The following is a 26,643-nucleotide window of genomic DNA, read 5'->3' on the forward strand; positions in this document are numbered from 1 at the left end:
GAAACCATTAACGAAACAAAAAGGCAGCCTATGGAATGATAGAAGATATTTGCAAATGATATATTTGATAAGGGACTAAATCCAAAATATATAAAGAACTTAACTTACACAACTCAGCACACACAAAAAGTAATAATCTGATCAAAAATGGGCAGAGGAACTCAACAGAACTTTTTCTACTTCTACTTCAGAAGACAGACACAAGAGAAGATGCCCCAAATCCCTCGTCGTTATCAGGGAAATGCAAATCAAGACTGCAACAGATCTTGCCATTTCTGACAACATGGACAGACCTAGAGGGTATTATGTTAAGTGAAATAAGAAAAAAAAAAGGATTTCACTTACAAGTAGAATATAAAAACAGAATAAACGGATGAACAAACCTAAAAAAGCAGAAGCAGACCCACAGATACAGAATACAAACGGACGGGCGCCAGGGTGGAGGGACGGAGGCTGGGAAAATGGGTGAAGGGCAGCGGGAGGTGTGGGCCTCCGGTCACGCCACGACTACGTCACAGGGACGACTCGGAATGTGGTCGAAGGGCTGCACCAGCGCTGGGAGGCGACAGATGGCAGCCCCACTTGGCAGTGAGGAGGGCAGACTTGCTGAATCACCATGTTACACACCTGAAACTAATGTAACGGTGTGTGTCAACCATGCTTCAATTACGGAAAAAAAAAAAAACAGAACAAACTTTTGACCGCAGCATTAAAAAAAAAAAGTGAGAGTGGAGCTCAATGTCAAAGAACACTCCTGAAGGAGAGTACGCGGTCCACCAGCCTGCTGGTGCGCCCAACCCACCTCACTCTAGCTGCTCTGCCCTGTAACGGGAAAGAGGATGCGCTCGCTGATGGCAAAGGTGGTCTACGTGAACATGGGGCTCGCAGCAGTTCAGAGTCGGAACAAATACACAAGCGAGAGATTTAAATTAAGACAGAAGATTTTGCTGGACCCATTTCCAAGCCATTCATGAAAACTTCTCGAAACATTTCTGAACTTATCTATGTTCAACATGACTTTAGAGGCCAAAGATACTTCTCACTGATTTGATTCAAGTAACACTTGACCAATCAATAAATATTTACTGGAACCTTGAGGTTGCACATGGAACTTCTCCACTTCTACACCTTCCCTGATCCCATTCATTCTGCCGAGGATTTTCCCACCTGCCGTTCTGACTTCAAGATCCTATTCATTAACAGAAAAACAGTTGCTGAGAAGGTAAGGATCCGGTAAAAATTCATACAACTGTGTACTAAAACAGGTAAATTCTACTGTATCTAAATTATACCTCAATAAGCCTAACCATAAAAACAGATACATAAACATACTTGCTTATTTGGGGGTAGGGGGCCATGAGAAGGATAAACCGGAAACAAAACAATCAAGTGAAGGGAGAATGAGGACAAGACTCTAAATGCATCTTTTGATACAATGCTGACTTTCCAGTCATGTAAATGTTCTACATATTTGAAAAAAATAAATCAGAAAGGGCAAATAAAACTGCTACGAGGTAAATCCTTAAGTTTTTGTTTAATGGAGGCAGGAAGCGAAGCTATTAACATAGGTAAGAGCTCAGAGTGTAAACCGAAGTTTAGAACACAAACTCTGTTGTAAAAGATTGTCTTCAAACTGGTGAACTCTTATTTCTTTGGAATAAAATTTATGTTGTCATTTAAAATAATTTCTAACCCATGATTATACCACTAACGCCCTCAATTTAAGTATGAGCCATTCCATTCCCTTTCTGGTTGTTAATCCTAACTTAGCCACAAATCTCTGTGCTGACTTCTTTCTTTCTGGCTAGAGTGCCTTCAACATTTTCTCCCCATAGCAAGAAGGAAATAAATGGAGTTAGAGAAGATGCCAAAGTAATTCAAATTACGTTTTAAGTGAGAGAACTTTCCCACTCTCCCGCCAAAAGAATCCTGAGAATCTACTGGCACTTCTCTGCACCCAATCCAAACAGCTCCCTCTCCTAAGCTCCTCCTGGAGCCCGTCCTGCAGAAAACTCATCCACCCGTGAGCGCTCCAAATTCACCCTTTCTCAAACTGCTCTGTGCAATAACTCAAACGCCTTCAGGGACAGAAGGTCTTTTTCAGGGATGTTTGCTCCCAAAAAGAGGTAGGAATATAAAATGTTAACCAGGAACCTTAGATTGAGCCAAGAGAGGAAATCTTTTTGGGCAAAGAATAAAATCACTCCATACTCACTAGAAATTCCTAAAATCAGAGACTGCAGACAGCGACAACAGCATCAATGAAAAGATAAGGTTTCGCCAGAACAGTGTCTTCTTTGGCAGGATGGCTAAGCTGGGTCGGCGGCCCGCTCAGCGCACTGATTCCGTCCACGGGTGCTACAGTGGTAATACCAGAGTTTCCACTCCAGTCTTGCCACTTACCTACGTGACTTCAGGCCTGAGTTCCCTCATCTATAAAATGGAAACCCTACCCTGTAAGCCGTTTCCAAAGTCAAATAAGACAATGAATGTGAAGTGTTTTGCACAGAGCCTAGCACATAGGAACCCCCATCCCCCAGCCGAACAACAGCTCTTACGAATTATTACTAGTACAAGAAGAGCACTATCTGACCCACACCAGCACCAAGTTCCATGGGGGGAGACAAGCCACCTGAAGCCTCTCCCGGCTTCAGAGGCAGGGGTTTTTGAACATTCTCTTCATTGATGTCCTCTCGGTGTCCGGCAAGTAACAGACACTCGGTAAATACTGCTGACTGGATGAGTCACAGCTGGCTGTCAGGACAGGGACATTAATGTGATCTCTAAGATTCCTTTCCATTATGAAATCTCAGGGTTCTGAGAAAATAAAATAAAATGACTTACTAGATGCCAGAGCTTCTGCTTCAGTGGATGGAACCTTGTAGATCTTTCCACCCTTATAGACAAAGCTCCCTTCAGTCACTTTGAAATCCAGATAGCGAGTGACCTCTGTATAAAGCAGCATCTTCACCAGCTGACCTAAAAAAGTCCAACACTCCAAACTGTAACTTAAGTCTCAGTATCTTCAAAAACCAGCAGAAATACAAGTACATTCATTGTGGGCTTGTACTAACCACTTCCCAGTTCTTTCTAACATTGTCCAACCCCTTCCAAAAACTCTTGAATGCCATGTTCTAAATGGCACAATCAGAATGCACACCTACTGCGGAACATCTTTAGAAGTGCTTTTTTAATGTTACAACTTCAAGAGTAATAACGTTGTCAACTTGCTTTTGTAAAATCTATGTTAATTATTATTAGAGATATGAAGTTTAGAATTATAGCGCTATTGAAAATGGGTTTGAGTTTCCTTTAAGTTACTATTGTAAAGAGAAGCAACTAATAGGCAAAAATTTTCAAGAATTTGTGCTACTCAGTTTATATTATTCAATCTGTACGAATTAAAATGAATATTAATTTCATGGGCGCCTGGGTGGCTCACTCACTTGAGCGTCTGACTCTTTGATTTCAGCTCAGGTCATGATCTCCGGGTCGTGAGATCAAGCCCCACCCCAGGATCCAGGCTGTGCATGGAGCCTGCTTGGGATTCTCTCTTTCCCTCTCGCCCACCCCCACCCTCCCTAAAATAAATAAATAAATCTTTTTAAAAATAAATAAAAAATAAAATGAACATTAATTTCAGATGAATTTCAGGCATATAATTAAAAATATTATCTGCCTATAAGCCAAGAAATTTGGTATACTAAAATAGAAAACTTTTTTTTTTAATAGAAAGCTTTTTGAGAAACTAAACAAATTACTTTAAAGCTCATTTGAAAGGACAGAAACACTAGGGCAAAATAAAAATATATATATATATATATATTTTAAAGATTTATTTATTGAGAGTGAGAGATTGCACACACAAGCAAGTGGGGGGGGGCAGAGGGAGAAGGACTAGCAGATTCCCCACTAAACTCAGAGCCCGATATGGGGCTTGGTCCCAGGACCCTGAGATCATGACGTCAGCTAAAGTCAGACAAATCGACTGAGCCACCCAGGCACCTCTAAAAAATTTTTTTGAAAACAAAAAATAAATAATGAAGAGAGCTTTACCCAACCAGGTACTAAATTGTACAGTTATACTGATTAATCACTAAATTAGTGGGGAAAAAAAGAGATCCATGTCTAATAATATATTTATTATAAAAGTTCAAAGTGGAAAAGATAAATGGTGTTGAGGGACAACTGATTAACCATTCTGAAAAATTAAATCTCAATGTCTACTTCTCAAACAGGTTAACAGAGGGGACACCTGGCTGGCTCAGTCGAAAGAGCTTGTAACTCTCAATCTCAGGCCCTAAATTGGAGCCCCATGCTGAGTGCAGAGATTACTTTAAAAACAACAACAGGGGCGCCTGGGTAGGTCAGTGGGTTAAAGCCTCTGCCTTCGGCTCAGGTCATGATCTCAGGTCCTGGGATCGAGCCCCGCATCGGGCTCTCTGCTCAGGTGAGAGCCTGCTTCCCACTCCCACTCTCTGCCTGCCTCTCTGCCTACTTGTGATCTCTATTAAATAAATAAAATCTTAAAAAAACAAACAAACAAACAAAAAAACTAAAGATATTTAGCCTCAGGATAACAAATAAATCAACTTACACAGTAAAACAGGTGAATTCATTTTTACAATGAAAAAATTAAACTATAAAACTATTAACAGCAAATATTAGTATTTTTATAACCTTGAGGTAAAGAGGAAAATTAAGCAGAGCCTTCCAAATCAAAAACAATAAAAAGAAGAAAAATCAATCTATATACCTACATGAAAAGTAAAAGCTTACGTATGAAAGAAAAATACAGCACAGCGACTTAAAAAGCCAATCATGGACTGGAAAAGGTAACTTCAAATACATTAAGGGTATTTATTTCATGGTCTTTATAAAGAACTCTTTCACATCGATAAGGAAAAATTTAAAAACCTCAAAAGAAAAACGTGCAAAGCCTAAGGCTGGCCAATATGAAAGGCAATGAACATCTAGAAATCATTTCTCTAACAAACTGATACTTTTACAAAATCCACGGGGCACCTGGCTGGCTCAATGCTTGCAGCATGCGACTCTTGGTCTTGGGTCACGAGTTCAAGCCCCACGTTGAGCATGGAGACAACTTAAAAATAATCAATCCATTATTTTGGCTTCAGGTATGGCAAAGTGACAAAAATTAAAATGAAGATGGGGTGCCGGGGTGCCTCAGTAGGCTAAGCTTCCAACTCTTGGTTTTGGCTCAAGTTATGATCCCAGAGTCATGAGATCAAGCCTTGAATCCGCTTCTGTGCTCAGCAGGGGAGGGGTCGGCTTCGGATCCTCTCTCCCTCCTCCTCTGCCCCTCTCCCAGCTTGTGTGCAGGCACCCTCTTTCTCTCAAATAAATAAATTTGTTTTTAACTAAAATGAAGAATACTCAGATTTAGTAAAGGCAGTGGGAAAGGGGCAGACCCACAGGCTATTGGCAAGAGTCAGATCAGGCAACAGAAAATAAAAGCCTTAAAAAATCACTGCCTCTCTCCCCTCAATATATGTCTGGGGGGTATGGTGAGATTCAACACACACACAGCCTAGCCTGGGTGGCTCAGTCGGTTAAGCATCTGTCTTCAGTTCAGGTCATGTTCCCGGGTTCCTGGGATGCAGTCCCACATCAGGCTCCCTGCTCAGCATGGAGTCTGCTTCTCCCTCTGCCTACTGCTCCCCATTTGTGCTCTCTCTCTCAAATAAATAAAATCTTTCTAAATAAACAAATTTCAGAGAAAATGCAAATAAGATCTTTCCACTAAAAGAAACTAGAATATAAACTCAAAACCAAGAAACAAACAAAACCCAAAAATGGAAAGGGTAGTTCATACTTTAATTGATGGGACATAAATAGACTTCATACCAACAACCTAATTTTTTTTTTTTAAGATTTATTTATTTATTTATTTGACAGAGAGAGAGAGAGAGAGTTCACAAGCAGGCAGAGAGGCAGGCAGACAGAGAGGAGGAAGCAGGCTCCCTGCTGAGCAGAGAGCCCGATGCGGGGCTCGATCCCAGGACCCTGAGATCATGACCTGAGCCGAAGGCAGCGGCTTAACCCACTGAGCCACCCAGGCGCCCCACAACCTAATTTTTAATGTAATTTCAGAAAAAGGCATTAATATCACAGCAGTTTAGCTCCCCTAATTAAAAAGGAGGAAAATGTGAAAAAATAAATTTAAAAGCCTTCAAACTAGGGAAAACACTGCTTCTAAAGACCCAGATATCAGAGACTGTCAGGGAAGCCCCGAGAGAAGAGGGTTGTAGACGTTTCCGGTTTCCATACACGCTGTGCCATGTCCTAGCTTTGTGTCTCCAGAACCACCCCTCCTCCATTCTTACTGACTCCAGACACCTCTAATGGCCACAGTCTACTCACCAAACCGTTGCCATCAACAAAATCTACTTTCACATCCTTGGAGTTAACACTCTGTCAAGAGCTAGAGTCTACTTTTAAATCGGATTCAATGTACCACCAAAAATGTGAGAAGGCTTTACCGTTGGCCATGAGGAACTTAGGGATTAAGTCCACATTCCAGTCTCTTCCTCTTCCCATCGATGCTGGTGGTGCTCCTGGTATTTTAAATCTTTTGTATAACTAAGACCAAAACAAAAATTACCATAATGTAACAAAATCTACTTCTCACTATGCTATGCAACTATTCGTCCATGACATGGTGCTGGTGTAATAAATGACCACTAGCAGATGAGGTAAAGCGTAACAGTGACATTTCATTTTTTATTAGATATAATTTTTAGAGAAATTCCAATATACATCTAAGTTAAATACACTAAAATGAATGCTAAAGTAAGTATTACAGAGGTAGTATTTTTTGCTAACAGATAAGCAAGAATATATAACAATTTGTCAATGATACACTACTCTGCAGATACACCATTTGTAGAAATCATTTAAACTCACTCTCTCCTGGGTAAAAAGCTAACTTTACTGGCTAAAGTAATTTTGCTTCCGTAGTTATATAAGGAGTCAAAAATAAATTCTGGATTCTTCAAATAAAAAAAAAAAAGTTAGCTCCAGCTAATTTAAAATTTATGTGAATCGAGTAGGAGCTCTAGATAAAAATAAGCTTATGGTCTAAAATTTGGGAATATGCCTCCTGACGTGATGCAGTATGAACTACACAACGATGCTTTCTTATTAGAAGCTAACTTGGACTTTTCAAAAGAAAAGTGGGGAGATTTCTGTAGATTAAAAGAATAAAGAGAAACACCAAAGACAATGTTTAAAGTAGTTAAAAAAAAACAAAAAAAAAAGAAAGAAAGGAAAGGAAAGGAAAGAAAAGAAAAGAAACACTGCGACCACACACAATGTAAGACATTCTTGGCACCACTGGGAAATTTGACTGTGGTCTGGATATTACTGCTAATTTCCTTAAATGTGATAAAAATGATACTATGATCACGTAGGAGAATATTATTCTTAGCCAGTGAATGCTGAAATATTTGGGTCCAGTATCATGATGTGTTACTTTCAAGGATTCAAACCAGTAACAAAAAAAGACATAAAGCAAGTATTGCAAAATGTTAACTGCTAAATCCAGATGGAAGGTTGACCCACTGGTATTATTCTTTCAACTTTTCTACAGGCCTGAATACAAAACAAATTTGGAAAAAAGATGAAGTCCATTTCAGCAGTCACATGGATAGCAACTGACGATACCCGTGTATCCCCAGTAACACAGCACAGCTCGCGGCCATGCATCTGGATGCTGAACAAACCTCAGAGAAACATTCAGCAAAACAGCAAAATGATAAATAGATATATTGGAAATGCTTCGTGTGCCTAATCTAAAAAAGCAGGAAGCAAGGGAGTAGAGCAAAAAGAACCAAAGCTCTAGAGTCTTACAACCTAGGTTCACAATCCTGTGATTTTAATAACAGACTATTCTGTCATCTGAAAAATGGCGATAAACTCTTGAGTAACTGAGCGAAACCAGGTGGAGAGCGCCGGCCCTGTGCCTGGCCTGTGTTAGACCTCCATCAGTCTACACCCTTCCCGTGGAGAGATAACAGGTAATTGCTCCAGATGGCAGTATGTCACAACTCGAATGTCTACACGCCCTAAAACCCCCAGTCCCTGAAAAAATAGGCTGCTAGAGATAATCTAGTTAATAAAACAAAATTAAACCTATCTACAAGGAGTAGAGTTGAGATTCACAAGTAAAAGTTTCAACGAATGAAAGGCATCCTAATTTGCTCTAATACTTACATCTTCCAGAGGCGTTATAGATGCACTTTCTCCTCCATAATACGGGTTTCTATCCATGTGAAGAACTTTCTTCCCGTTCACTGACATTATACCTGACAGGATACATTCCTACAGAGAAAGCATAAGCATTTTCAAAAGAAGTGAAGTGTTACCACATGTTTCAAACAGATACTTTTTTAAAGCCCCTCTTAAGGGCACCTGGGCGGCTCAGTCCCCTCCGCATCACACTCTTGGTTCTGGCTCAAGTTGTGATCTCAGGGCTGTGAGATGGAGTTCTGTGGCATGGTCGTGCTCAGCAAGGAGTCTGCTTAACTAAGACTCTCCCTCAGGGCGCCTGGGTGGCTCCGGTTGGTTATGCGTCCACCTTCGGCCCTACGTCAGGCTGCCTGCTCAGCGGGGAGTCTGCTTCTCCCTCTCCCTTCCTGCTTGGGTTCTCTCTCTCTCTCCCCTTCACTCTCCCTCTCAAATAAATAAAATCTTTAAGAAAAAAAAAAAGACTTTCCCTCTCCTCTGCCCACTCCCACTTGCACATGCCCACTTTCTAAATTAAATAAAATCTTTAAAAATAAGTAGATCTTTTTAAAAATGTAAAACAATGATACTCTTCTCACAATACTTTTGGAAGATACAATTACACTTCGTAAAGCTTATTCATGTTAACATATAATGGGTTTATCATTAAGTGAATTAGTAATTTTTAAAAATTTTCAGTGTTGATTTCTAATTATAAATATTTATATATATATAAACCCTATAAACAAAACTCTTCAAGGTCCTTACTTTTTAAGAATATATCCCAAAGCCAAAGAGTCTGAGAACGAGAGCTCTAAAGGAAGCATCCAGGACAACCATAAATAGATTGTAAATGTCCAGTCTCAGGAAGAAGGTAGATAAAACATGGATATACTAAGATCTACTCTACCAAGATAGAGGGAGGAAAACCAAAAAAGAATAGGAGTAGTGAATTAATGAGAATTATCACAGAGATGGGATACACATTCATTCAAAACTCTTAACCAGGGTTTTGGTGATCAAGGCTTTATTGTTTTTAAAAGAAAACGGAAATTCCATGTATCCTCATTAATCCTTAAGGGTTTTCAAATTTACCCCAAAGACCCTGGGTAGCAGAGAACAATCTCACTCCCCTAGAAGTCTGACTTGATACCTTTATTTTTAAAATTCATTATTTCTAATCTTACTCCAAAATGTATCTTTTCATTTTAGCATAATGTCAAATCTTACTCTAGGAAGATGTGTCATTTCTTATTTATATCAAGACACCAAACACCAGGAGCGCTCCGGAAGGCCACTTCATGCCCTACTCCAGTCCTAACTACACCCCCAACGCCCCCCTCATGATTTCTAAAAGTGCAGATCTGCTGTTTTTAAACTCTGAATAAATGGCATCACGCACTATATCCTTTTTGTATATACTGTTTATTCAACATTATGTTTACAAGACTCATCCAAATTCTGTTTTGTGTATTCTTGAAATGTACTTATTATTCTTACTGCTACAGAGCAGAGGTCTCCAAAGTACAGGGGCCAAGTCCAGTGGACATGCGATTTCACAAATAAAGATTTATTGGTAAACACCCATCCCCATTCATTTATATATTGTCCACATTTGTTTTCCCCGTACTACAGTAGAAGGGTAGTTGTGACAGAGACTGTACCGACTGCATAACCTATTTCCTACATGGACCTTTCCAGAAGGTCTGTCTGACCCTGCAAGCAGTGGGTGGATCTCAAAGGGTGCTTCCCAATTCAGTACCACCTGTGAGCGTGTTTGAAATGTCAATTCTGAGCAGATTCTCAAACTTCACTCTGCATCCCCATCACCCAGAGGTCTCCTTAAAACAGACTGTGGAACTCCCACCCACAGAACTGGGTTGGGGCTGAGAATTTGTTTTTCTCATGATTACCCAGGTGATGTTAATGAGGCTGGTCCAGGACCAATGTCAAGAATCATTACTAAAGGGGCGCCTGGGTGGCTCAGTCGTTAAGCGTCTGCCTTCGGCTCAGGTCATGATCCCAGGGTCCTGGGATCAAGCCCCACATCGGGCTCCCTGTTCAGCAGGAAGCCTGCTTCTCCCTCTCCCATTCCCTCTGCTTGTGTTGCCTCTCTTGCTGTGTCTCTCTCTGTCAAATAAATAAATAAAATCTTTTTTAAAAAATAAATTAAATTAAAAAAAAAAAGAATCATTACTAAAGCAGCGCTGCTCCAACCTTACTAAGAATCAACTGGGGGTCATGCTAGGGGTGCGTGGCTGGCTCAGTCACTAGAGCATGGCACTCGTGATCACTGGATCATGCGAGTTCAAGCCCCACCGCTGAACTCAGAGCCTACTTTAAAACAAAAAACAAAAAACAAAAAAAAAAAACCTGGGGATCAGATTTTGATTCAGTATACTCAGCGTGAGCCCTAACCTTCTGCAGTTCTAGTAAGTTCTCAGGTGTTGCTTCGAAGCAGTTGATTCAAGAACCACGGTTTGTGTAACAAAGTGGTGGAGGCTTTAGTTGAATGACTATACCACATGACTACACAATCATTTATCCCTCCTACTATTAATGGACATCTGGATCAGTTGCCAGTTTTTGACTCTTATAAACAATGTTCTATGAATATTCTCAACCTGCTTTTATTATGCGTTTATTGGATATATATCAAGGAAAGCACCATTATGTTCAACTTCAGCAGGTAACTCCCAAACTGCTTTCCAAAGGGCTTGTACTAATTTATACTTCCGTCCCAGAAGGGTATGAAAGTTCCTGTTGTTTCAAATCCTTGCCCAACACTTGTGTCTTTTTAATTTTAGCCATTCTGTAGTTAGGATGTGGTTTAATTTGCATTTCCTGACAACTAAGGAGGTTGAGCATTTTTTTAGTTTATAGTCTACTGATAATTATGGTATCTTCTTTTGATAAGTGCCTATTCAAATTATTTGTCCTTTTTAAAAAATGGGTTTCTTTTTCTTACAGCTATATTAAAGTTCTTTTTATATTCTGGATAGAGAAAAGTGCCTTACCGGTTCTGTGCACTGCAAACTTCTTCCATTCCTTGGCTTGCCTGCCTGTCCACTTTCTTAACGGTGTCTTGATAAAGAGAACTGAAGGCATTTTCTAATTACAAAAATCAACCCTAATCTTTTCAAAAGCAATTCACTTGTCAAAAAAAAAAAAAAAAAAAAAATCCAAAGAAGCACCGATATATATGGTTCAACATATTACGCGAAGGTAAAAAAAAATCTGCCTTCACAAAAACAGATCAGGACATAAAGAGAGAAAGATGAAACAGTCCTGTGTCCAGCCAACAAAGGCAGACTCCAGAGGTCAACTTTTGGAAGCAAAATCACAGCAAGCAACTCTGAGTGTTGCATATCTTCTATATATAACTTTCCACGCTTCCCTGCAAATAAGCATGATCCACTCACTGGACCGCGGCTCTAAAGCAAGTAAAAGACAGAGGCTGGAAGTGAATGGTTCAGCAATTTAAAGACTCACTGAAGTTCGAAGAGCTGCTAACAGAACCACCTCTAGAGGCACCGTTTGGAACTGCTGAGAAAAGCTAGTTAAATCTGCAGGTTCATGGATCCTCCTAAGCCCATCTATAAAAGATTGCTTTTCCATTGCCAAAAGAATAAAATACATAGTAGCACATTTTGCTTTAAAGCATGGGATGAACTAATTTGCTGACAAAATCTGTCAATCATATCTGGGCATCGGGTACACATTAATGATCCTTAAATTTTAATATCTTACAAAATTAACTTGAAATTAAAATCCAGTACTGCTACCTATCTGATGAATAAAGAATAACAAGCAAAGCATATTAAAGCCAGAAAAAATACGCTAAATGAATTTCCTTTTTTTGCACTAGAAAACCCTGTCCACCCATCATACACATCAATAATACTGAAAACTTTTACCAGAAAAAAATCTATTTATTAGTGAATATTAACCAACATATTAGTTTTAAATCTACCGGATTAGAGTACTCCACATTTAATTCAAACTCACCCACAAATGACCTGAGCAGGACACAAACTCATACCCAGAATAACTGATAAAACCATCTTCAGAATACAACTTCTTTATGCTAATGGCATCTGCCACTCACCTGGCATTTCATGTTCTCCTACATAAAAAGAGGTAACCAGATCAAATAGTTTAAAGGTCAGTGGCAGCCCAGTCCTAGTAAGGATAGACAGGTGGGAGCGAGGGAAGGGCCCTATCAGTGGTGTGAAGGTCACTTCCCTTCCGCACCCTGCACACATCACCAGACTTGCAATAATCAGCGTAACTTACTTGGAAAGCACCTAAATACATTAAGGCAAAATACCTCTCTAATGTCCCGAAGGGACGTATACAGTGTTCCTGTATGTGTGTGAACTGTGATCAACCTACACAGTACTTCCCAGGTCAGTGGTACGAGAGACTACCCTGGTCTTAGAGATTCCTTAGAGAGCAGGAATTGAAGAGAACACAGCCTGAGTACAATGTTCTGATAGAACCTCCAAGTTACCAAACTAAGCACCCACCGGAACTCTAAATCCAACTGAATTTCAAAGTTACAAGGAAAAACAAAATATAAATGACAACAACAACAAAAAACCCAAACAGGAAATAAATGCCCACAAAAATGTGATAAAGAAAACAAGGTACCTGAACACTAATACTAAAGAAAAAGGACTTTTGAAAGCTACTTACCTAGAACTATGGGGAAAATGCATTAACTAGAACATTTTTAAATCAGTTAATCTGTTTTATACGTCAGCAACAACACAGTAAAAATAATTGTTTTCAGCAGAATGTTTAAGTATCTGTCCCTTGAATACATGTGATTAAATGCTGTCAAAAGATCATTTTTCTTGAAATTGGCTCTAATTCTATCTTTCCTGCTCAAAATCCTTTCCCACTGCCTGAAAGATAAAGTTAAAATTTCTTAGCCTAATACATTCAACATTAGTGAAAGCCTTCTCTCCAACCCAATTTCCCAATCTGCCTCTTCATACCTTCTGTTTCAGGCAAAAACTCCCTATCACGTACATCCTGTTCTCAATACCAATCCACCCTGCTCACTCTGCCCGGAAAATCGTGCCTCCTGCTCAAAGCTTACCAGTATTTTTAAAAGCCAGCTTACATACCTTCTTTGTGAAGGTTTCCGGGCTTGCCCTGAATTCTCATGCGGGCAGCCCTACTACTGCACCTAGTACCTCCTCACAGTAACTCTCACAAGCGCCATCCTTCATGCAGATGTAATGCCCATAACTGATCACAACAGTCACAGCTTTAAATAACTGAAACTGGGTAAGCCAGTAGTCCAGGAAAAGCCTTTAATCAGGTATAAGGGGAAGGAAGACAGAGGGGATTGCTAATTTTCATGGATGTGAGCAAAAACATTTAGTTAGTGGTTTTTCAAACCAAGTATCTCACTACTACTTCTAGATGCTAAAATGTGTCTGATTTTACTTCTATCCTAAGGGGCCAGTATGCTTGAAATTGATTTAAAATACAGACTGCCTACAAGCCATTTATGCCTTCCAAAAATAAGACATTTGTACATATTGGCCCTATGATCACTACTGCGGTGGACAGAAAGTCCTTCACCTACAAAACTCTAATACAGCAATGGCCAGGATTTTCAAAGAGCAAATCTGGGAGGCAATTTAAGATTTTTAAATCAGATATAAAAAACTCTTTTAAATCACATAGTTTTAATAAAGAAAAAGGGTAAAATTTTATGTCTGGGATGTAAAATAATTTCCAAACATCTAATACTAGCAATACCGGTTAACTCTCACTAAAGTACATGTTTCTATTTGTAATCCCAGACCAGAATTACTATGAAGAACAAAACAACACAAATACCTGGTAGCCACAAATAAGCTGTGGAACTAGTTACCCACCCCCCCTTTTTTTTTACACTATTTTTAAGAAGATTGAAGAATTTATTGCCAATCCCAAAGTCAATTAGAAGCAGTGTATTAGGTGGTCAGATGTTGTCTGTTCACACTGAAATCAAAGAAAAGTAAAATCACCAGCCTAACAGCAAGAGGAGGAGGAGAAAATGAGGAGCAGACGGAAGAACTAATTCACAAAGGCCGCAAGCAGACGGAAGAAAGACGGAAGAACTAACTCACAAAGGCCGCAGGCTGAGAGTATTTAATAAGGAGCGAAGGCTTACCTTGTGTCTCAGCAGTTTCATTATGTTACAGCGTCAACACAGTAACTACTCATGACATGAAGTCTTACTAATCAAGCAAATTATGTTACTTAATTTGTTAAAGAAGTTGTGATGTCAATAGAAAGTTTTTTTTCAGAAACTGGTGGTAATCCTCAATTCCTTAGAAAATTCAATTATACAGAATATTCCATTTCTCCTGGGTAGAGAATGATTTTGTTCCAAGTTACACTTTTATGTCTTATTTATTAAAATTACAATTAACATTTGTGAATCACCATGACCTTCATTTTAGAAGAAACAACTGATACAGAACAGTGCCCACTTTAGGAAACAGAGTAACTCTGACACTACACTTCTTTAAAAGTAACAAGTTAATAGCACTAAAAGTACCTGACACACAGCCATGGCCTAATAGTTTGCACCCATAACTGGTAGAGTGTGCCTGTTTTTCGGTTCTTGACGCTCTGGCACTAGGTATTTATAAGTCAAACATTAAGAAAATGAAGTAGTATATTCACTTGAAATAGTCAATTCTGATTTGAGGATTTTTAACTTTGCTGATCTTACTTAACGGTAAGCAGTCTGCGTCATGAGAAACGAGGGTACACATTCACCACTACCCAATCCTCCTGCCATCACTACTCCTATCAATGATGGGAAGACTGTGAATGCTCTGCATGGACAGAATTCTCAAAGAACACCTTTATGAGAAGGCTCATAGGGATTAAAGTTATCACAGCTGCAAAGTGAGAGCAGAAACGGGTCTGATTTCCAGTTATGTACCTACTGCTCATCAAAAAGGTCCAATTAACCCAAATGAATACTTAAATAAAGTGCATTATCTTCACTTGGTTGTTACAGAGCAAGAGCATGCTTATCTTCGACACAAAGCGATGCTTCCGTACCAGCCATGTAGAAACCTGCAGGACAGATCACCGCTCCTTTGTCCACGTCCAACTGACCTAAGCAAGAGCAAATCTGAAAGACTAGCAATAACCATAGAAAACACAGAACTGACTCTTACAACACCTGGCAGCAACCGGGCCCATTTCAATGGGCCGCGACCCTGCACAGACTACGAAGCTCAGAACCCCAATCAGACACCTTAAAAATACTCACTGAGGGAAACCAGCCCCGCAGCTGGTAGGCCTGTTCATTTAGGCATCCAACCGTTTGCCAACTCACCACCTAAAAAAAAATTCGACCAAATCCCTCGCATTCAAAATGACTAGTTTTCTAGGTAAGTGACCTCATCTGTTCGGTACTACTTCCTAGCCAGGCACAGGTCGGCTTCGGACTGGTCCGTAGGAGGGAACCCGGCCTCCAGCGACCCATCAGCGGTCCACTTCTCAGGGGAAAGCCCCCAGGAGAGACGATGGACGCAGGGAACAGAAGATGACAACGGTCAGCGGAGAAGGCCTCGGACAGGCAGGCTCTGAGAACACTCATTTCCAATTCTCTACAGATGCTCAGGAAGTGGGATGGGAGCGTTCCAAGGAATGTGCAATGCTCCTCCTCTGAAGGTGGGGGGGGGGGCGGGTAAAAAGCTCATTTTCTCTAAGTTCACTGAACTGCAGCAGTTACAGGACGGTGATTCTCCAATGACTTGTCACAAAATCTCGCGCCCAGCTCCGGCAGGCCGAGACCCACGAGCCGCGGCTGGAGCCGAAGTAGGAAACGCAGCTGCGAGCGCTCCCGCCCTCCCCCACCCCGCCTGGTGCTTTTCCGTTTCCAACCAGGAGAGGCCGTCAAGCCGCAGCGGCGGCGGAGGGGCCCCCACACGCCCAGCGGGCTGCTGCCCTAGCTCCCCACCTACTTCTGCTTCCCCGTCGCCCGACATCAGGCCACCCCCCCGGACCGGGCTCTCCGGCCCCGGGTCTGTCCTTGCACGTCCGGGGCCGAGCCGGGGCCCCCAGGCCCCGCCCGCGCGGCCGGCCCCGCTCCGCCGCAAGCCCCCGGCGCCCCGGGTCGCGCCCCCCGCCGGTCGCAGCGCACCCCCCCCCAAGACGACACCCGCCCGCGCGCACTGGGACGCCGGCCCGCACGGAGCGGCCCCGCGCGGCGGCCCAGGCCTCCCGCGGCGCGCGCTGCGGGGGGAGGGGACTCACCGTCAGGCCGGTGCCCAGCACGATCACGTCGTACTCCTCATTCATGGCGGGGGACGGCGAGGACCGAGGCCCAGGGAGAGCACAAGCGCGGGCACTCGCGGGGCCAGCGGCGATGCGGCCGCCCTGGAGCCACGGGGGAAGCGCTCAGGCCGGTGTCGGGGCCCGACGGGAACAGGGAGCCAGGGCTGGAGCTGGAACGGAGCTGGAGAGGAGGGAGGCCGGCCGCCACCTCAGAAGGGAAGAGAAGAACGGGGCGGGGAGGGGAGGGAAGACGGGGAGGGCAGGGAAAGGCGGGCGGCGACCCGGGCCTCCGCAGCCGGGGCGGGGCTTAGAGACGGCGCTCGAAGGGCCGTCTGTCACAGCCTTCCCGCTCGCTCATTGGCTGCGCTCCCGTCGCCCGACCAACCCGCGTCCTCTCCCGCCTCTCGCGAGAGGAGGGCGGGCCGTCCTTCCGGCGGTTCCGGTTCCCTGCGCGGCTCGCTGCCACCGTGGTTGGGGGCGGAGGAGGCGGCCGGGAGCTGGCCCCTGAGGACTTTCCTTGGGGTGGAAGCGCGCGGATGGCCGGAGGACGGCGGTCGGCTTCGTTCCTCCCGCCGTGGTGTGGGACCGAGGCGCGCCCGGGGCCCCGGGACCTTCCGCCGCCCTTGGACTTTGAGCCCGTGGCGACCACGTGCGCCCGAGCCGCCGGCGCGGGGTCCGCTGGGGACGCGGGCGGCCGTCTCGGGCTCCGCACTCCGCGCCTCGCAGCCGCGGGGCTTGTCTCGTGGCCCGACTCCGGCTGCGGCCCGGGCGCGGTGCAGGCCAGGGCCGGCGTCCGGCGCGTCCGCGCCCGCCGCTGTTGTTGGTGGCTGGCTTTGTTTTTTCCTCCCATCCGGCCTCCTTTTTCTGAACGCAGGAAGCCCCCGCCGCCCGCGAAGCCGGCCGGAGGTCGCAGGCTTTATCGTATTTCCCGCCCTGGGTCGTGCTTGCCGCCTCGCCCCCTGTGCGGCCCGAATGAATTTAATGAGAAGAAGGGGAAAAAAAAAAAAACAAAACTTCTAAAAAACTAACCCTTAGCCCAAACGAAAGGGAAGGCTGGATCTGATGTGGAAGCAGGTTTGCGCCTTCTGAGAGCCGCAGCTCGGCGGCTCTGGAAATCGTAGCTGGCCGCAGGCGTGCGGTTAGCCCCGCAGGTGGAAGGAACAGTGTGCGCCTTCCGTCTCCCCTGCTCCCGACCGCTCCCACCCCCACCCCAACCTTTTTAGGATTCCTACTGGAATCTCCACTTTGGGTAAAGAGATGGATGTAAGGAGAGGCTTGTGTTCTCAACCAAAGAGAGGGGACCCTATAGAGGCGGTCTGGGCAAGGGGTCCCCGCAAAGCCCTGGGCAGCGGTGTCTGCGGCCTGTAAGGTGTGCCGCGCTCAGACCAGAGTTGGTGTTTCCTTCTGGAGTAACTCTGAAACAGCTAGAGAAGAACTTTTCGAAGTGAATCTCGATAGCCAGAACTTTCTTCATATTTAAATCATTCAGATTCCGGAAATAATGTAACGGTGTTGTACAATGTTTCTTCACCCCAGAAAGAGTTTAAGAAGGTGTGTTCTATCGGACCCTGGACCTGGGGGGGTGGGGTTACATTTACATACCTTAACTGGGTTTGTATACATCAGTGACCAAATGAATTTCTGGGTAGACAAAAATCAAGTGCCAAGTTGTCTACTGAACCCATTACCTACCAGTGGGTGTGACTGCTTTTTCTGTTGGCTAAACATGATGCTATAAGAAGGTCTGTCTCCCAAGTACGTGCACATATATATACACGCACAAACCTGTAAACAAAGGCTACAAAGTACAAGATGAAGTTGTGTCTGGTGAGGGCCTGCTTCCTGGTTCAAGTTGTCTTCACTAGTCCTCAAGTAGTTGAAGGGGAAAGGGATCTCTAGGGCTACTTTTACGATGTTACCTATATTTTTGAACTGACTTGAAATATTGACCCTTTTTTTTTTATTTTTTAACTAACAATAATGAACCTAGCTGGCTCAGTCATAGACCATGTGACTCTTGATCTAGGGCTTATGAGTTTGAACCACACCTTGGTCACTGAGAAAACTTTAAAAAAAATACACACCAACACACACACACACACACACACACACATTCCAGGTGCCTGGCTGGCTCAGTAGAACATTTGACTCTTGATCTCAGGGTCATGAGTTTAAGCCCCACATTGGGTGTGGAGCCTACTTAAAAAAAAATTATAAAAACTTTTAAAAAATTAAATTAGGGGCGCCTGGGTGGCTTAGTGGGTTAAAGCCTCTGCCTTCGGCTTGGGTCCTGGGATCAAGCCCCGCATCAGGCTCTCTGCTTGGCAGGGAGCCTGCTTCCTCCTCTCTCTCTGCCTGCCTCTCTGCCTACTTGTAATCTCTGCCTGTCAAATAAATAAAATCTTTAAAAATTAAATTAAATTAAATTAAAAATTAAATTAAAAACTGGCAATAACAACAAAGAGCCTTTTTCATGTATTGCCATCAACCTCTGAATGTTTTTTTTTCAACCTCTGAATGTTGAGTCTTTTAAGCATATCTGCTGAGTTGTTACCATGTTTAAAGTGAAGGGTATTTATTTTATCAATATTCAGATGGAGTTAATGAGAAACTTCAGGGCATTGGATAAGGGATCTGAGTTGAAGGCTAATGCGGCTCCTCAATCTGATCCCTTACAATGAAATTTAGTTTTGTTGGCATTACAAGTCCCGTGGCCCTGTGGAAGGACCAAAAAAAGAAAACAACCAACTGCTTTAATCCAAAATTCTATACCTGCTCTAGGAGCCTCATCATCTGTTCCAGTCGCTGAGGAATGTGGCAGACGACACAAGCACTGTTGATGGTAAAGTGGCTTGAAAGCTGCTCATTGGTTCTGTGTGGTAGAGGCCTCAGTTCCGAACAGAGTGAAACCTGAGGTTCGGGGGAAGTGGGTGATTGGTGGAAAGGATGGAAAATACCATCCCTCTGAAAGATATTTCAAGTCGTCGCACAAAGCAAGAGGCCAGTGTGAGTGTTATGTACACGCAGGTGCTTGGGAATCGTTGCTGATCTGTTTGCACTGAGCCCGCACCCACACTTTATGGAGGGAGACAGTCCAAGGAAAAGGAAATCAGAATGAATCTTAGTCCTGGCCGTCCTTCTGTCCGGAACCACTGTAATAGTTTCTTACCCAGTTTCAACCCTTCTGTCTCGGCTGCCTGTTATCTTCCTAAAATGTGAATCAGATCATGTTCATGCTTCTGCCTATCTTTTGCATTTAGAATAAAATTCGAACTCCTTACTATGGCCTAAAGGTATTGCTGACACTAACCTTTGTGTCTCTCTCCGACTTCATCTTGTATACTTCTGGCTCACTGCACCCCAAACACACTAGTCTTTCAGTTCCTAGAATCTGGTCAAGCTTTTAACCACCCAAGGGCCTCTGCACCCTGGTGGGTCCCATAGCTACTAACCCTCACTTCCCCTCCTATACCTCTTCTCACAGCTGGCTCTTTCCACTTCCCTAAGTTTCCATGTGAAAAATCTTCCCTCGGGGCGCCTGGGTGGCTCTGTCCATTAAGTGTCTTCCCTTGGCTCAGGTCATGATCCCAGGGTCCTGGGATCGAGCTCTGCATCATGTTCCCCAGTGGGGAGACTGTTTCTCCCTCACCCTCTGCCCCTGCCCTTGCACATGTGCTCTCTCTCTTGCTCACTCTGTCAAATAAATAAAATCTTAAAAGAGAGAGAGAAAGAAAAAGAAAAGAAAGCCTTCCCTGACCACCTTATCTAAAGTAGGTTCCCCTCAACTTTCATTCTCTGATCACTCCCTGCTCATTTCTTTCATTGATTTTTATCAAATTGGCAGGTACATTCTTGTTTTTTGTCTGCCTGCCAACCAGAATGTACAGTCCGTGAGGGCAGGGACAGTATCTGTCTTGTGCAGAATTATGGCTCTAGAAAAATGCCGAAAGCCTGGCACGTGATGAGTAAATATTTGATGAATGAATAAGAGACCTGGAAGTTGATCCCTAGATCAACAAGGACGACATGTGATGAAACAGGTACCAGTTCCTCTTGATAACTTTTGAGAAGGCAGCTTTTCTTACTACAGAAGATGCTAAGATATTTATTTTAGAGGGTCTTAAAGATAGGGATCTATCAAATATAAATCTCTTTAACATCTGGAAATCTAATGCTGAAGATAAAACATATTAAAATACCTAGGAAAAAAGTAATTAAATCCCCAAAATAAATATTTCCTAGTTTATGATAGATTCATTTACCCACCCACCCAACACCCTCCCCGCCACCCCCCGCCTACCCACACAAAGTGCTTGTCTGCTCACAGTCTCCATCTGAGTAGAGACTGGCTCCACCCTGGGTCCAAACCAGAATTCTAGGTATCATCCTTGATTCTGTCTTCTTTCTCTCCTTCCACATTTATTCCTATTTCCCTTTGCTGTATAACCAACCACCCCAAAATGTAGTGACTTAACCATGTATTATTATCTCTAACGGTTCTGTGGGTTGAATGGGCTCCACTGTGTGGAAATTGCTTGGGTCTACAATGCACTTGTAGTCAACGGTTGGGCGGGAAGACTGAAGACCAGACTAGACTGGACATCCAACATGGCGCACTCCATGGCTGACAGCTGATGCTGGCTGTCAGATGGGAGCTTGGCTGGGGCTGTCAACAAGAGCAGCTATGTGGGTGTATCCTCTCCACTTGGCTTGTGCTTCTCAAAATGTGGTAGATGTGTTCCAAGAAACAAGAAATGGAAGCTGCTGAGCTCTTAAGGCCTGGGCCCACAGACTGGCACAGGGTCTCTTCTATCATATTCTACTTGTCAGAGCAGTTACAGAACACGCCCAGATTCAAAAGGAAGTGCCATAACGCCCACCTATCAGTGCAAAGACTTGCCAATGAATGTGTAGTCATCTTCAGTTTGCCACAATACCGTTACATTCTGGCCATTCTACCTCATAAAAATCCTGTCTATCCCTCCAGAATCTCCATCCTCACTACGTCTACACTAGAATAGACCACTGTCAAGTTCTCTCCTACATGAGTGCAAAAGCTTTCTTAATTGGCCTTCGGCCTTCAAACTTGTTCTCTGTGTTCTAGTCTAAGTGATCTTCATCAAAATCAAAAGTGACCAAGCTGAGCACATCTTTAAAATCTTTCCTAGGCCTCCACTGCTCTTAGGATCAAGTCGAAACACACATTATTTCCTAAGATGAGCTTCAGTGATCTGGCCCTCAGTTACCCAGGATATAACCCTCACCACAGCCCTCTGCCACGCCTCGCCAGTTTCCCATTCTTCGCCGCATTAGTTCATGTCCAGCCAGAAGAACGCAAGCCACTGTAGGTATTTTAAGTAGCGGCACTATAATATAGGGAATTGGTTTCAAAGCTTGAAAGGGCTGGAGAGGCGAAACAGAGAAGTTTCCCCAGAGGTTAGGAACTGCCTGAAACTCTGGAGCAAGAGGGAAAATGGTGCCACCTGGCCTTCCTGATCCCCATCAGGCTGGCCTAGAGCCGTGACTGCTTCTGTGGCCGCTGGAGCCCAGGAATCCCCTTCCTGGCTGCTCCTGATACGACCAACAGCAGGGGACTGTGGCTTCTCCTGCCTCCTGTCTTCCCCTAGCACTTTCCATTGGCAGAACTCACCAGAAACCAGTTGGCAGAGGGCTCTGGGAGGGGTGGTTTGCTGACTCAGCCCCTGCAATCTGGAGGAAAGCAGGGATGGAGCTGAGGACGGGCCGACAGACGAGCAGAGCTGTTCCAAACATTTTCTGTTCCACGAACTTGCCGTGCTCTTTTCCTTCTAGACACCCTTTCCCTCAGCCTGGAGCATTCTTCCCCTATCCTTCTATGGACCCTGCTTTCTTCTGCTTGTAAGAATTCTCAGTGCAGATGTCACTTCTTCCACAAATCTATCCTTACTTCCCCCCTCTGGATTAAATTCCTCTATTCTGGGTTAGCGTGTGCTCTCTACGGCCCTTCTCTTAGCACATGGCACCTGGGTTGTAACTGGGCACTTACTGTTTGCTAGTCCTATGGAGTTGTGTTCCTCTCAAGGGTAGAACTCTACATTTTCATCCTTTTTTTTTTAAAGATTTTATTTATTTATTTGACAGAGAGAGATCACAAGTAGGCAGAGAGAGAGAGGAGGAAGCAGGCTCCCTGCTGAGCAGAGAACCCGATGCGGGACTTGATCCCAGGACCCTGAGATCATGACCTGAGCCGAAGGCAGAGGCCCAACCCACTGAGCCACCCAAGCACCCCTACATTTTCATCCTTTTTTCTTTACCACCTAGGTCATACGAGGCACTCAATAAATATTTAATGCAGGGGCTCATAACCTTAGGGATAATTTTGATGGCCCCTAAATGGTCTGTGAACCCTCAGATTTGTATGGAAAACAGTGCACATGTATATTTTTCCAGAGAGAGGACCCACCATGAGATTCTCAAAGGGCTCTGCAACTCCTAAATGATCAAGAAATTCTATGTCTGGGTGAGGAATGAATTCAATATTCCTAAGAGTTGGGTAAAGAAAAATATAACTTCCAGGAAGAAACTGAGTATCAAAGACCATTTCAGTGTCTTACCCTACATTACAACTTGTATTGAATTTCTGTATGTAGAGAAATGAAATCAGTGGCAAGACTGATGATGTACCTACAAATACAAAATAATATGCAAAATATAAACCATTTGCAAGTGCAATTAGTAACAGATCTATGGAATGCTTTTAATATAATGACGAGTTAGTAGAGTTGGGTGGGGTTTCAGATGTGGTGGCCAAGCGGATGAGTCAGGTGTCCCAATTTCCAAAAACGTCATAAGTGTAGGGCAAGCATGTTCCGGATCCCTTCCCCTGTCAGAAAGCTTTAGCATACTCTAACCTCTAACTGTCGAGAAGTGGTGGGGAAAGAGCGTGGCTGTCAAGGAAAAGCAATACAGTTGACTGAAATGATGATTTATTTGTTCCATCCTAGACTAGAATGATCTCTAAGCTGCCCAAGCCTTAATGTTTCTTAGGTCACTTGAAAATCATTGACTGGAATGTATCTTGTATTAGTTTAAGTTACTTTTCTTTCAAGTAACCAAACCCATGTCGGGCTATCTCAAGTATAAAGGGGGATTTATGAGAAGGATAAAGGGGGCATAAGTGTAGTCAGGTTTCTGGAAGGAACTGGAGTCAGGAATTGGAAAAATGTCTCTTAGCCCAGCTCCTTTCTGTATGGCTTCTTCTTTGTTTTCTCTCTACAGCCTGACACTACTTTCCTTAGACGTGGAGGGTAGGTGACGGCTGGCAGCCCAGTTCAACTGAGTTACGCCCCGTCTGTCCAGACGCTCAAGATAGGGTTCCTCAGCCTCACACCGACACTTCAGGCCAGAGCACTCCTCGGTGGGGTGCCAGTCCTGGGCACTGTAGGGTGTGTAACAGCATCTCCGGGCCTCTCTCTTCCCACAAGATGCCAATACCCACCCTCTCCCGGCCCCAGCTGTGACAACCGAAATGTCTCCAGACATCACCAGCGTCCCAGTGGCAAGGTAGGGGCTGAAAAATCACCTGGGGTAAGACCCCCCCAGGCTGGATTCCCCAGGTTTCCATAACCAACGTCAGATTTCCAGGCAGAGAGTCAGGTTGGGCGAGCTTGGGGTCTTGTGTCCAACTTGATCCAATTAACTCAAGCAGGGGGCATAGAGTGCGTGGTGGAAATATGGCTACCAGGAGTCCATATCCACGGGGGTGGTGGCTGGGTCCCAGAAAAGAGGCATGAACAGATCCTCTGGTAGGTGTGTCCATGACATTTCCTTCACCCTAGAAGTGAGGCGCTCTAGCCCGACTCTATGGACTCTATTCATGTGTGGTTTGGGGGGACACTTTCTCAGGGAGAGGTTTGTGGTATCTACATACCTTTAAATTTTTAACTCCAGATCTCCCACTATAAGGCTTTTGAAATAAAAATACCTGGCTTGTTTCATCTATCTCTTAAGCAATTATTTACTGTGTCTCCCCTGTGCCAGGAACTGGGCTAGGCCGTGGTGAGCTAAGCAGATTGGGTCCTGTTTGCACATTTTACCTCCAGAGTGACTTAATGGTTGTGATGGCTAACCCACTTTGGGTTACCCTTTTTCATTTCAAAGCCTTTTTACCTTTGATATCTAATCACTATTTTTTTAAGATTTTATTTATTTATTTAACAGAGAGAGAGAGAGAGAGAGATCACAAGTAGGCAGAGAGGCAGGCAGAAAGAGAAGGGGAACAGGCTCCCCGCCGAGCAGAGAGCCCGATGTGGGGCTCAATCCCAGGACCCAGAGATCATGACCTGAGCCAAAGGCAGAGGCCCAACCCACTGAGCCACCCAGGTGCCCCTTTTTATTTATTTTTAGAGAGAGAAGAGAGGGAAGGGCAGAAGGACTGAATCTTTAAGGAGACCCCCTGCTGAACCGGAGCCCCACATGGGGCTCAATCCTATCACCTTGGGATCGTGACCTGAGCTAAAACCAAGAGTCAGACACTTAACTGACTGAGCCACCCAGGCGCCCCTATCTAATTATTATTTTTCATTTTAAAGTTTTTAAATCAGTTGTCTTCTTTATTTCAGTGTGGGGTTATCTGCCTGTCAGAACTGTTAGTCTTGCTATTCATGACCCCATGCCCATATGTTACTAGAACAGTCGGTTTTGACCACTGAAACTCAGTTGCCCACGGCCCTCAAAAAAAAAAAAAAAAAAAAAAATTCCAAGGTTAGTCTTGACTCCTACCAGAAATAAATAACAAAGTATTAGGAAGAACATCTTATCTTTTCTCAGATAACAGAAAAATAAGTTCTTATGTTAGCTGGCAAATAAGAATTCACTGTGTATGAAAGTTATATAGAAGGACCCTGTCAGGTTAAAAATTAACTAGGTTTGCAGCTTTTCCTCTCTGCCCAGTTCCCAAAACCACGTGCTGCTCTTGCAGTTTCTGTGTGGTCTGTCAAAATCTCCCTCCAGATTCTCTTCAATCTGTCATGTAAGTTTGGGAAATTTTCCCCATTATGTCCTCCTTTGGGAGAGTCACAGTGGAGACAGGAAGGTCTCTGAGACGTTTCCACTGCCACAGTCATTATGGAGAGGAATCTGCCGAATCCTACGTCCCAGCTCTATTCCTGGGGACACATGGAAAAGAAGTTTTCTAGGATATAAAAAGCAGCGCTAAAATGTTCATCAAATTCTAATACAGGGGAGCCAAGAGTGGGAGGTAAGCTCCAGCAGCGATCAGAAGGAATCAGCCTCAAGGTAGCGAAGGGGAGGAGGCTGAAACTAGTTGAGACAAAAGGAGATTTCCAACACATCCACTAGTATAAACTTTTACGATGTCACACGCTGTTCAAGCACACTCGTGAGTGCAGGAGTGTGAGGCTAGCAACCACGGCATTCGTCAGAGAGTAGGGGCTGGGGGACGACAACACAAGACAGAACTCGAGACAGCATGGTGCAGACTGAGCACTGGCCTGTGGGAACCATGGTTCCTGCCCCAGAGTCTGCTGAAATGGCACGAAAGGAAGAAAAACGGTCTGAAGCTTTGTGTTCAGAGAGAGCGGAAAGGGAGTCGGCCGCTCGAAGACAGCAGACCATCAAGTCCATGACCTAATAGCCCAGAGAAAGCTGAGCCGTCACAGAGGCAAGGCATTGAGAAGCAAGCTCACTCCACCTAGAAGTTTCCAGAAAAGACCACAGGAGTTAAGGGGGCAGGTGCCTCGGAGTCCAGGCGGGGAAGTGCGGTGAGGACGGCACTGGTCGAAGGTGCCTACAAGGAGCAGTGGGTTCCCGGATCCCATACTGCCACCACCCCTGTGTCCCCAGCGAAAGGGGAGGGGGTTTGACTGTGGACAGTGGAGTCAGATGAGCTTGGGAAGAAAAAACACGCCATCCCCAAGCAGACGGGCTTCCGCTGTGGGATTCGGACAGTGTCGGAAGCAGGGGGCATAGGGAAATCTCTGTACCTTCACTCGATTTTGCTGTGAATCTAAAATTGTTCTTAAAAACAAAGTATGTTTTAGGCGCTCCCGGGTGGCTCAGTTGGTTGAGGGTGCGACTCTTGGTTTCAGCTCA

At 44.1% G+C, this 26,643-nt stretch overlaps 1 protein-coding gene across 2 annotated transcripts in view; it reads right to left on the minus strand.

Annotated features, from left to right (window-relative positions):
- LOC111158632 (GDP dissociation inhibitor 2) overlaps positions 1 to 16,789 on the minus strand; it is a 28,729-nt gene extending 11,940 nt beyond the window's left edge. Inside the window, exons 1-4 of one of the 2 annotated variants that reach the window (XM_022520794.1) lie at positions 16,531 to 16,789; positions 8,236 to 8,343; positions 6,504 to 6,603; positions 2,845 to 2,979 (exon numbers count right to left, since the gene is read on the minus strand). In XM_022520794.1, the coding sequence (XP_022376502.1) occupies positions 2,845 to 2,979; positions 6,504 to 6,603; positions 8,236 to 8,343; positions 16,531 to 16,575 (388 nt within the window). In that variant the 5' untranslated portion in view covers positions 16,576 to 16,789. The remainder of the gene's footprint in view (positions 1 to 2,844; positions 2,980 to 6,503; positions 6,604 to 8,235; positions 8,344 to 16,530) is intronic. The other variant, XM_022520795.1, reaches the window with a different exon arrangement.
- Positions 16,790 to 26,643: the final 9,854 nt, after the last annotated feature.

The sequence above is a fragment of the Enhydra lutris genome, unplaced genomic scaffold (assembly GCF_002288905.1).
Source record: "Enhydra lutris kenyoni isolate GAN:26980312 unplaced genomic scaffold, ASM228890v2 scaffoldscaffold61, whole genome shotgun sequence".
In the NCBI taxonomy this organism is placed as follows: Eukaryota; Metazoa; Chordata; class Mammalia; order Carnivora; family Mustelidae; genus Enhydra; species Enhydra lutris.